We start from the raw sequence: 12,660 nt of genomic DNA on the forward strand, positions 1-12,660 counted from the left end.
TTTTGATTGGCTGTAATGTTTTTATTGCATCAAAATCCATCTGGAAGTGATCCCAAACGGTATCGCTCTTCAAGACGTCATAATATGCGGTGCAAGTGTCGTCATCCTAATTGACTATGAAGAGGCTTAAAACTGTACTTTTTACCATTATCGTTATAGTTACGGTTGCAGGTGTAATCTAATCTTGCCTCTTATCATTCATTGTTCCTATAAACTTGCCCCAATTATGCGTTCATATGCTGTTCCCTTAAAAAAAATACTACATTGTGTTTAGTCACATGCATCTGCTTGCCTATCTAATGCCAAACCTAACTGTGATGGGGTTTTTTATGGGGTCTGATGGAAGGTGGTCTTGGGGGTGTGCAACTGCAGGGATTTGGGGAGCTCTTACCCATCATGTCTTCACCCTGCTGGGGCTTCTGTTGCCTTTGCCTCAGGGGGAGGAGGGGGTGTGGGAGGCTGAAGCTGGGGCTGCCTTTAGCACTGGAACAACAAGGAACAACCATCAGACACATGAACACACACACTACTCTAGAGACAGGAAAAGGTGTTTTATGTAGGTGTATTTGGTTCAAGGTTCAGGATATTCATTGGAAAGGAGTCTTTAAAGTTAAGAGTATTTTACGGTTAAGACATGCAAGAGCTGCCAATGAAGCGAAGAGTAGCCAAAGATTTGAACATAAATGGTAACCTGTCCTTAAACATCTGTTCTCATTTTTGACTGCCATCCGTGGGCCAATTCCTAATTCTGAATTTCTCTGACCATTGAAATAATGAGGCTCACAGAAAACCCTCAGGGTAGAGTGTGTTCTTAAATGCTACCAAAGCTATTCAACCTAGTAGCTTATAGAGAGGCCACATGCATCTTAGCACACTTTATTTCATCAACAGCATATTTTACACAAAACTTATTAGAACAAAATAATTTTGCTTTTCCTTTTATTCTCAACATGGGTCAGAAAAACTGAAGGAGCTGCTTCATAAAGCTGATATCCTCCCTTTTCTCCTCAAAACAGACACGGACTGGTTATACCACTAGAGGGCATGTGTGAGAAGTTCAGAAAATAAGGCTCTCTCTGCTTTTAGAAAACAGATCTATGTTAACCCTTCCAAGTGACATTTGAGTCAGAGTTTAGCTAAGCCAGTTGGATTGCTCTGAAGTTAAAACAGCTGAGGTCAGAGGTCATTTCATGCAATCACTCAGTGGTCCACTCAGAACCTTCACCAAAATAATTCCACCACAAGCCATACCTCAATCCGGATTGAGGGGGGGGGAGGGCCCACACATAACACAGAGCAGCACAGAAGACTTACGGGCTAGACGGAGGGTTAGAGTCTTCGGGGTGCAGGAGATACCTGTTACACACGTCCGCACAGTTCTGAACAGGAAGCGCTGGGTCGGCCATGCCAGGTGTGACCAGGAAGCTGCGTTTGGTGGCGTTGGATATGGGGACGGAGGGCCGGAGGCTCTTGGGCTGAGCCAATGAGCGGGCTGCATCGAGACAGACCAGACAGCAGGTGAGGATAAAGGTGTGAATTAGATAAATTGATGAAGTAAGCCAAATCAGATGGTATTAGGATTTCATTTCTACAGTTATGTAACATGAAATACCATATCTTTGCCTGAAAAAATAAATAAAAATTAATCAATAAAAATACAGGCAATGTAAGTATTTGTCAACATTACCAACAGGTATGAACGACTATACAGAGCAACTCTGGACATCAGGATGTGATGTAACAAAACATCATACTCCCTCACCATCTTTGGATTCTTGGATATCCCTTGGCTGTACAAATTCAGGTTTGACGATTTCAAACCACCAGAAGAGTTCAGCGATGAAGACCATGACATTATGCTAGGAAATGAATAAAGAAGCTTTAGTATTGCTGCTTCTAAGACAAGAGGTGTCTACAAGAGAGAATGGGCTAATGTAGAAAACAAAGAGTGAGAAACTTACTTTGAGGACAAGCGGTGCATAAAGCATGTCCTCTAGTGTCAGATAAAAGCCTTTGTTAAGGTACTCAGTGGCAAACTCCCTCAGGAGCTGGATATTATACAGACTGTCAGCTATCGAGGTCACTTCCTTCAAGCAAATATCTGATAAAGAAAAAAAAAAAAAAAAAAAGAGAGAGAACAGAGAGAAACCAAAACGGTACAATGAACATTGGGTCAGCAGCATGTCTGGGAGTAACCAATTTATATTATAATTTATATTATATTTTAGAACATTTCAGGTCTATCCACATATTGATAAACTGACGATAAAAGAGAACTTGTTAAGAATGCTATGGATGTAACAATGAAATCTGTTTATATGCTGAGTAATAAACAACCGTGACCACACAGGGAAATGATTGAGCCCTGTATCAATAGTACTGAGACTGTAGCACAATAACATAATGCTTATAAAGCTGATTACTTGTTTTAAAACACCTTATCCTTTTCGAAGGAAGAGGATAACAAGAGTAAACCAGCCAACATGATTTTTGACCGAATTCCTCTAATTGGTAATCCTGGCAAGAAACAATGCTTGCATTCAGGCCTCAGCGCCGTTTTTCCGCTGTGGTTGTTTGCTCTGACTGCCTGCCAGACGCAGACATGATTTAGCAGTTACCATCAAATCAGATTTAGACTGTTGCTGGCCATGATGCAAATCTGCAGATGACATGGCCTACTATGGCACTCACTGCCACCCCTAATGCAGTCAAAGGGAGAATGATTCAGCAGCCAGTGCAATGGACAAATATGGACGGTTCTGATGAGAAACAAAAACAAATAGAACTGCATTTGTGTACCGTCCAGCTTCATCACGTTGGGGCAGTAATAGTGGACCACGGTCAGCAGAGCTGCTCCATCGCACACATCTCTCATCAGTTCCTCCACCAGGGGAAAGTAGGGCATCTGTCGGCCCGAGGCGTGGTCCCGTCGATACCGCACCTAAACCGGAACGGACGCGAGGGCACACATTTACTGAGGCCGGTCCGCACAGCGTTTAGCCGCTGCCATCTCATCTGACAGAGTGGGATGCCAGATCGAGATGGTGGGAAACTAGATGGGATCGTGGTACACAGCACATTTGGTTTCTTTGTAGCTATGACTGGGCTTGTCCATTATGGATTGATGCTAAAAGAGTAATGCATAAAAGTGATTGGTAATGAACTTCCACGACCTTTACAGGAACAAGAGGAAATCTGACAGACCACTTGCTCTCAGTTTCCAAACTGTTAGAGCATCATGAAAGGAGAAAGGTCTTTAAAGAAAACGATACTCAAGCACAGTAGTGATGTCTAGTAATAATTTGGAAAAGCAGTTTCAAAATTAATACTAGACAACTAACCAAACAGAAACCCAATGTCATAGCAAGTGTAGCAAAACAAAAATACCATGTGCTCTTAAATATTTAATAAGAGTGTGGTGACTTATAAAGCAATAAACCTACAAATAACTCATTTTTACAGTCTGAACTTTGGGATAAATAATTCTGGTGTAATTCAAATGCCACAGGTTGTGATTTCTTAGATTCTCTTCCTTTTTGAGGAAAAAAGGCTTTTCAACTGTCAGCTAAAATATTATTATGTGACCAAATGAAATATGTCTGATGTTTAATTTGGAAGCCCAGTTCATTACTTGTGTAATCTTTCTGTCAGACTGTAAAAACAAGGATTTCAGCAAGAAAGCAAAGGCAGAAGAAAACATGAAAAGGCAGTGAGTAAATTAAGTTCAAGTGTACAACAAAAGAAATTGAAGCTCATATTAGACACAAATGTGAGGACTAGTCGTTGTGACAAGGGGGTACTTCACCACTGTATTTTCAGAAATGCTTCAATGTAAAACAAAAATAAACAAACAAACGAAGTGACTAAAAAGTGAAAGCAAGTAATTTGTGAGTGAGTGATTTCAACTGAATCAATCATATTAAATGAGACCATGTAATGGATTTGTTTTTCATTCAGTGAGGGGAATTTTTCTATTTTCTTTTTACATGCACTTATCCTGTGTTTTTAAACCGAGGCAGAATCAAAGACAGAATGAGGAGATATCACAGCTCAAATAGACAAACATAACTATCTGCTATATGTTCCTTTACCTTTAAGACAAGAGAACCAGAGACAAAACAGATGACCTTTTAGACTAGTTTAAAACACCAAATGGATGACCACACATGAACTGACAGATCTGTCTAAAACCACAGCTAACATACACCGACAGATAACTACAAACTAGCCTGAGCTACACAGGTCTAGTTGAGAGGGCTAACGTGAATGGCAATGAGTGGTGTACTGTACCACGCGAGACAGTTCCACAGGCTCCAACATGCAGTGGGCCAGAGCAAGCATGAAATCAGGCTGGATGACACACAACACATGGACAAAAAAAAGAACACTGAGAACGAGGAAAGGAAATGGGGAAAAAAAAAAAAAAAAAAGTTGGCACAGACCATTGTGGACACAGATACAGTGAAAGGCCCCACCCGGCAACCCCCAAAATAAGGGATAATTCCAAAGCGCTGCCAGCCAAGAATGTGCTTGTGGTGGTGGTTGTACAAATATGGACAGATACATCACTACGTGCGAAGGTGGAGAGGAGGAACTAGCAGCCAACTTACAGGTACTAGTTTCCAATACCATTTTGAGGGAGACTATCCAAGTAGCAAGGGAAGAGGGAGGTATTGGAAGGGAGAAGACATAGGAGAGGAGCAGATAGTGTCAGAGAGAATTGAACAGGCAGGACTGATTTGCGTTCAGAGATTAAGAGAGCAGTTTAGAAAGTGGCGTCATTCGGAAGATGCAAAATATGCCTACAAACAGCGGCAGAGGAAGAGTCAAATATTAGTATATTTGCTAGGGATAGTCAGCTGAGTAATGTGGGAGAGGGAGGTTTGTTTTTATTTTTATTTTATTATAAAAAGAGTGAAGCAACAGTGTTCAGCCCCCAAGATCTGTGAAATTGGCAGTAAGAAAAAAACAATAATACAGCAGCAGTCGTCCATGCAGAGACGGCAGATTTACCTTTTGGTGACTTGGCGACTCCAAAAGATGCTGTTTTACTTTGACCTCCTTCTCGGAGATCTCCCTCATTTTCATGTTGACCTGTAACCAAAACAGTACGCTAACTTTAGTCAAAACACCTCTACCTCAGTCAAAACATCTGGTTACACAGACAATTCAATTTTACTGCATTCAAAACAAGGTTCCATACCAGTGAAGGGAAATAAATCCCACCCTGATCATCCAGGGGATAACCTACAGAGCCCAGTGGGCTTAATTCCCAACTGTCGCTTTAAAGTAATTCCCTTTGAATCACCAACAAGGAAAACGTTCACATGAATCCCGGAAGTGGCAATCTGTATGACTGATAGGCCTACAGGCCTTTACATTGTAACAGAAACAATAGACATATTCATTATGCTTGAATGTAATGTAATTATGCAGAAAAGCCAAGCCCTATATTGCAAGCCCTTAAGTTCAAACCGGGTAACTATGACAGTGCACCCAACAGTGTGTTCTCCAGCACCGATGGAAAATCAACCAAAAGGAGATTCCGCTGGACAGGACACCATCAATACGTAGTGTCTGAAGATATCAGGGCTGCACTCTCAGGTGAAAGCTGTACTGTACACGGAGTGTGTTAATGCAACAGGCCATTCAATACCAGGCATCCACTGCATGCCATCCTGATTCCCCAGATAAGCTAATTATAGCTGGGCAAGAGCAGCGCAGACTAATTTTAAACCAGACAGACTCTGCAACACTACCTGATAATCCAGCTGTCTCCATACATTTCCATGTTGCTCTGTCTAATTTGTTTTGTCCCCCTATGTGGCGGGTGCAGAGGAGTTTTCAGTACCAATTCCAGTAAAGCATTCCAGCAGCAGAACAGTGGGTGGCATTGGAAAGTTTTTCCAAGAAAAAAAAAAATACAGTGTCTGGGTATTCCGTTAAAAAGACGAACTGGGCACTGCATCGGTGAAGTACACAATGACACTTCACCAACTCTGAACAATGCATGGGAGTTTTGTTGTACCACTTGCAATATAGGAAAATGATGTCTGGAAGGGTAATACTTCAAGATACAGAGGAATCCAAAAACATCTTGCCTTGTATGCCACCAGCCATCCTAACTTTACCTCTGATCTTAAGCTTGACCTTGGTGTTGTAAAAACACTCCCATTAAGTAGAGTGCTAATAGGATTGGTCTTGGTGGTGAACACTATTATGCAACATGTGGCTCAACACTGGAGAGAATGGGTTTGAAATCCCATCTACACTCTACTTGATGGTGCCATAGCAGGTTAAGAAAGTCCATTTAAGCCAAGATGTATTTGTACTGTTAAGTACCATGTTATTACAAACTACAAATAAAATCCTAAAGAAAGTCATCCATGGGCATCAGTAGGAGTCTAAGGTCCCTTGCTGCTCACCTTGTTGATCCAGAAGACCATGGCATCCTCGAGGTCAAAGGGCAGCTCCTTGGAGGCACTGAAGGTGGAGAAGCGCTTGACACAGGCCACCACCCGCTCGATGCTGATCATCTCCACAGTGTAGGCCATCATGAGGGCATCGATCATCGGGATATGGGAACTCTGGAACAGGCACGAAAACAGAGACGTGTGTGATCAGCTTCACATTAATCTACTGAGGAGATTTCAAAAGCAAACACTTCAGACAAGTAAACCGAGAGTAATTAGTGTACTAATTGGCTCAAATCCAATCATTTAAACGTGGGAGGAAAGTGTGATGACAAAGAGGCACACACACCACTAACAGAATACAAACACTATCATACTTTCAATCCATGCTTGCACTTGGGGAATCTCTGCTGCCATCTTCTCGGGTATTCCAAATAGTAAAAATAGCTTGGTATAAATAGCCATGACTGTAGGTGAGCCCTCGTGAAATATAAATGTGTAATGTGCACAATACAGACAAGGTGAGGGAGACGGAGGAGGAAGTCAGGAAGAAAGATTAAATGCAACCCAACCCTGCAGGTCCTTTTCAAACATCAAGGAGTGAGCTTTAGCCTGGTACAACTAGAGACATTCTAACGAGGAAACACAGCACTCAAAAAATCATCCATAGAAATGCATGAGGTTAGTTTGTAACGCCAATATGGCAGTCATCTACACATATCCCGCCCTTTCCGCTGCAAAAAAGTCGACTACAGTGAATACATTGTGCCAATCATGTGGTGTGTTGTAAATAAATCATGTGTTGTAATCTCGCCGCTGGAGCAAGGTTGGCGTCACAAAGCCTTGCGCACGCCCATTTCTGCCGAAATAGATGCCCGATAAGGGCCCAACAAGCATTGCAATATGGCCTCCAAGTGGAGGGACTTGCCTAAAAGGACAACTGGTACAACTAGATTAAAATGTACTTTTTGAGTGAAGTCCGGCCACACCCCGTTAGGGTTGTTTCCCCATCACTGCATCTGCCACTATGTGGCATCGACCACTATGCCTAAGGGATTGCTATACTTCCCACATTCCCACCAACAGTGCAAGCTGACACATAAGGCTTTTCACAAATCCTGTTGGCATTTAGACGACAATCTTGTGGAATAATATTAGAAATTCTTCTCACTCAAGTTTTAATTCATCAATATTTGCTTGGATTGTTTCTATTATTTGTATTGTTTGATGTAGTGCTTGCACTGCTGCCATTGTTGTAAATTTCAAACAAATATGCAGTCACACTTGGCCACCCCCTCTGGTCATAGATTGGAGGGTTCCTCAAAAAGTTCTATCGACTCATCTTCTGAAGGGCATCATTCCCAGAGACTATATCATCAGCAAGGACTGAGCTGGACAAATAGGCACACGTAGGCTTCCTATTACATTCGGCACAACTTAAGGCATTTTACATGCAACTTGGGATGCAACAATTAATCAATTAGTTGTTGACTATTGAATTAATTGTCAACTACTTTGGTAATCAGTGTGTGTCATTTTCCAATTTTAAGTAAGCTACCTCAAAATTCTTGAATTGAATAGAGTTGATTGAATATTTTCAACTTTACTATCTCTTCTATGACGGTAAACTAAATATCTTTCGTTTATAAGGCAAATAAGGCATTACAGGACATAATCTTGGGAAACACTGAGCAATTAATCGAGAAAATAATTGAAAGATTAATCAACTATGAAAATAACCGTTAGCTGCAGCCCTGTACAGAGTATGTGTCTTTAGATTTTGTGTCAATTATCTGCAATGCTGACAATAGCTTTGTAGGTAGTAGGCATTAATTCCTTTTTTTTCATTTGTTCATTCAATCTCATTGGCAACAGTATGGGAAGAGCCAGGAGGTACAGTAAAGTTAAGGGGAGTTTTCACAAATGGACACTAATGGGATTCCGCAAACAATGGGAGAAGCTTTCACCTACCAAAGATAACAAGCACAGAGGTCCAGTAAGACATTTTTTTAGTCTGAATAAAGACTCAACTCCTCCATCAACATTTTAGCTATCCAGTCCAAAGTTAAAAATATGGATGTAAATATTGTTAATGTAAGTATGTCGTCTCTTGCTGTACAGGACTATTATGTACCATCTAGACTTTTCTAAAGACAAAACGCCCCACCTGTGTAAACACTGAATTTAGAAGCATTAGTTGTTGAATTCACACAGGCTACACCCAAACTCAAACCAGTTCATTCAAGTTCTGAAAGGCTCTGAAACTCTTTGAGGCTTAATTCTGTTGTGGCATCATTCCCAGAACTTTAGTCGGTCATCTGATCTGATGTCACAAGGGCTCTACAAGTACACAAATGCACACACACACACGATCTTGTACATGAACTTCCCAAGACACTAAGTTGTACATATTTTTGTGAATGTATCAAAGATCAGAAATTACAATAAAAGGGGCAGACAATTAACAGTATCAGCCATTTCATAAGAGAACCAACATATTTCTAAAAGATCTCCACACATCGTGTACAGACAGGACAAATTGGAGGGCAGCCGTAGCCTACTGGTTAGGGCTTCGGACTTGTAACCGGAGGGTTGCCGGTTCGAACCCCGACCAGTAGAAACGGCCTTGAGCAAGGCACCTAACCCCTCACTGCCTCCGAGCGCCGTTGTAGCAGGCAGCTCACTGCGCTGGGATTAGTGTGTGCTTCACCTCACTGTGTGCTGAGTGTGTTTCACTAATTCACGGATTGGGATAAATGCAGAGACCAAATTTCCCTTACGGGATCAAAAGAGTATATATACTTATACTTAAATTATTCTTCTAGGTTTATTAACTCTGCCTCTCTTTCTTAAATTCCAGAAGGGGAAAAAATAGGACTTATAATCCCCAATTCCCCAATTCAGCTCCATGTCATCCATTAGATCTCTCATGCCATCAAGCACAGGTGGCACAATCAAACACGTGCTCCCTTCAAGTAGTCTATCCAATAGCAAGCAGGCTAGTATCTTGGCACTTCTCCTGGCCTTATTTCATTCACAAACATATGCTGTGTTTGCAAAAAAAACATTAGTACATAGGCGTGTCAGAGATGGAAATTAGCACAAGCCACATGCTGGTGAAATACTGTATAAAAGTCGCTGGTAGATTTCAGATACAAAATGATTTACTATTGAGTGGATGGGGAATTTCACCACCTAGTAGTATTTGTCAGTGCCTTTAAAATGTGAACATCTACTAAACTTAATTTCTGCCTCTGAGGTAGGTGCACTGAACATGGTCATTAATCCAGTCCTCACATGCAATACCAAAATAACAGCAACTCATGCCGGGCTTGTTGTGACTGTGAAAAGTGCTGCTGCAGCAGATACCACAGTCTCACATGCTGGAGCTGCAGCCTGATCAGCTTGAGACCAGCGATTAAGTAGGCAGCCTTTGGACATCACATGGCAGGCCAGCAGAAAGCCTGAGTGAAAGCAGGACATGCTGGGGCTGCAGCTTGCAACTGGGATGTGCATTGCAGACATCCAATAACTGATCGATGGCCATGTCCTAAATAACCCTTAAGAGTTGCACAGAGTGTGTGTGTGTGTGTGGGGGGGGGGGACCATACGGTGATCTTAAACTGACTGAAAACAGCAAAATTAACTTAAAAATTAAGCAGAAAATGAAGGCCAAAACTGATCTAGCCTGTGTCATTAAAACAAAATAGGATGGTGAGTGAATACTGTAAAATTACCATGTATGTGAAAACTTTTGCACTACACTGATGTACAAACTGTATCTAGAGTTAGTAATGTTAAGACGTCAATTTGAATTATTCCTCTCTAGGCTACCTGACCTAACAATGCACTAACAATAACAATTAGAAATATTTCACAATCACTATAGAAACTGTATCTTTTAAACTTCTATGAATTAAATAACAACACAACACACTGTACTCTGAAAAGGAAATTCATGTCGTTACCGCAGATCTTATCGTCACTGAAAAACTGCCTCATCCAGATTCAATGATATTTGCATCTTAAAAGGTTAAATTACACGGAAGCTGGCAGAGTTCTCCACACTGAACATCTTCAGTTCAACCCTGTTACACCTGCCAACCCTACTAGTCCCTCTCCATTCATTCCTGGTGCCTGAGGATTCCTAACTCATGTCTCTCACACATAGTGTTTGTGCATCAAAATTCAACCGAAATGCAAGATTGAAAAGTTGCCCTTCAAGTGTAATTGTGTAAAAGTTGTGTTTTGTTCAAAGCGGTCACCATATCTGTGTGCATCAGGGTCCAATAAGCAGCAATAGAAGCATGTGTCCTTCTGGTACAAAGGAAAAGGCAACTCAAACTAATAGTTAATAGTCTTAACAAACCTTGTCAACACTTCTCCAATACAACACTCATACTGGACTGGAAAAAAATTTCAGGTTAACAGCAAAGGTTAGCCTAAATACTTTGCACATATGAAATCTCTGTGAGCTCTTTTCAGGTTAACAGCAAAGGTTAGCCTAAATACTTTGCACATATGAAATCTCTGTGAGCTCTTTTCAGGTTAACAGCAAAGGTTAGCCTAAATACTTTGCATACATGAAATCTCTGTGATCTCTTGACACAGTATCTGTGGACATCATCATACCGCTCAAGACATTAGAGGCAAAGGGCACACTGGGAAGCAATGGTGGCACCCATCCCACTTTGTCCCCACCCACCACTTTTGGCCTGGGATGTCCATATGGACTCCCAGATGGCAAGCCATCTAGAAATGATAAATATTTATGGGTCTACCCCAGAGATTTGAAATCCTAACATGTCAAAATTTGCAGAGCTAAGCAGACACGTTATCACATTTTTATGGCATCATATCTGAAGCCCACGCTGGCATAACCCCATCCATGCGAACCTTCCTGTGGAAAATACTTTTCATGTTTATATCTGAATCTCAGAGGCCAGGTTTGCAATGTGTTGCCAGTGCCAATCTTCCCTTTTCTTTTTATACTCATATCAACTCAGACAAAAAAATAGGCTACATATTGGCTTCCAATATCTATTATTTCTACAAAGATTCAGAGAAACAACCAGGAAACACCAAAAGGTAAAGCTGCAATCATCCGACTCAGGGCGGCCAACAACTTCAAGAGTCCTATCCACTCCCATACTCAATCCTTTCAGCTAATAAGCTTTGTTCTCATAGATTGCCATAATTGAACTGGGAATTCTCTAGACTTCTGATTGGTTACAAGAAGATGCTTGCTGAGAAACTATGTAGCCTACACTGTCAACAAGGCTGGCTTACAAAAGGCACATGATCTTTTAAGCTGATTTGACAACAACAAAAACTGTAGGTTTAAATGGATGTTCTAAAACATGAGTGGAAGAATACAAGGTGGCAACCCTGTATCTTATGCTATTGGGAATTCATAAAGGCAATCGTGCATAAACAAAACATGCCTATTGTATGTGTTTCCCTCGTGTAGAATGTGACATTTCAGTGCGGTAATCATCTTCGATTATGTGGTCCAACTGGTTCAATAAGTAGCTCTCCAGTGTACATGGACCGTTTTACACTTTTGCACAACAGGAATGCAGATTTTTCACCTAATGTTTCACTGGCAGTTTAGAGCAAGAGCACTACAACAAGACTGCCACATGATGGTACCCAGTATTTTGTGGGTGGGTTCAAGCTCACCATTTTGATGGGCATGCAGCCGAGGTCCGACTCGGTGACCGGCGTGTCGTCACTCTCCATCACATAGATGCCCTTGCGCGAGAGCGCCTGGATGACAGACAGGTGCGACTGCAGCGATGCCACCTGGTCGCCCTTGAGGATGAGGCCGCAGACACGGCAGTAAAGCTCACAGGAGAGCAGCAGCCGGATCACGGGTGGCTTGATGTGCTCCTGCTCATACTGGTCCGTGTAGAACGGGTCCCGCAGGTCCTCTGGGATATTGTCTGGAGAGAAGAGGGAAAGGACAGTTGATCATCCAAAAGTCAGTTTTCTTGTGTGATTAAACATACATCTTATGACAGTAAGCAACAGTGTCATATCACTAGTGGGTCCACTGCTGCTATGCATTTCCTGATTAAAAACAGAATAACACCCCTCTCTACCACAAAAGAAAAGAAAAATATTACACAAATATTACGAGTGTATTACTCAGACAGACATTTGCATCAGTAGCCTGGGGCTCCTGACTGTTAATCACACCTTCCAAAGCTGCACTGAACCCAGTGAGTCAGGGGGCACGACCTGT

The 12,660-nt window shown here is 41.7% G+C and overlaps 1 protein-coding gene across 5 annotated transcripts in view; it reads right to left on the reverse strand.

Moving 5' to 3' along the window:
- Window positions 1–12,660, reverse strand: part of camsap1b (calmodulin regulated spectrin-associated protein 1b) — a 32,506-nt gene that overhangs the window by 10,423 nt on the left and 9,423 nt on the right. For 4 of the 5 annotated variants that reach the window (XM_076271243.1, XM_076271240.1, XM_076271241.1 and 1 more), the window contains 8 exons: window positions 12,096–12,358; window positions 6,426–6,587; window positions 5,014–5,094; window positions 2,800–2,941; window positions 1,962–2,101; window positions 1,763–1,859; window positions 1,315–1,492; window positions 392–483 (listed from right to left, as the gene is read on the reverse strand). In XM_076271243.1, coding sequence (XP_076127358.1) covers window positions 392–483; window positions 1,315–1,492; window positions 1,763–1,859; window positions 1,962–2,101; window positions 2,800–2,941; window positions 5,014–5,094; window positions 6,426–6,587; window positions 12,096–12,358 — 1,155 coding nt within the window. The remainder of the gene's footprint in view (window positions 1–391; window positions 484–1,314; window positions 1,493–1,762; window positions 1,860–1,961; window positions 2,102–2,799; window positions 2,942–5,013; window positions 5,095–6,425; window positions 6,588–12,095; window positions 12,359–12,660) is intronic. The other variant, XM_076271244.1, reaches the window with a different exon arrangement.

Source organism: Alosa pseudoharengus, unplaced genomic scaffold (assembly GCF_046254945.1).
Source record: "Alosa pseudoharengus isolate Yale_2024_CS ecotype anadromous, Long Island Sound unplaced genomic scaffold, YU_APseudo_1.1 YU_APseudo_1.1_scf_6, whole genome shotgun sequence".
NCBI classification, from domain to species: domain Eukaryota; kingdom Metazoa; phylum Chordata; class Actinopteri; order Clupeiformes; family Clupeidae; genus Alosa; species Alosa pseudoharengus.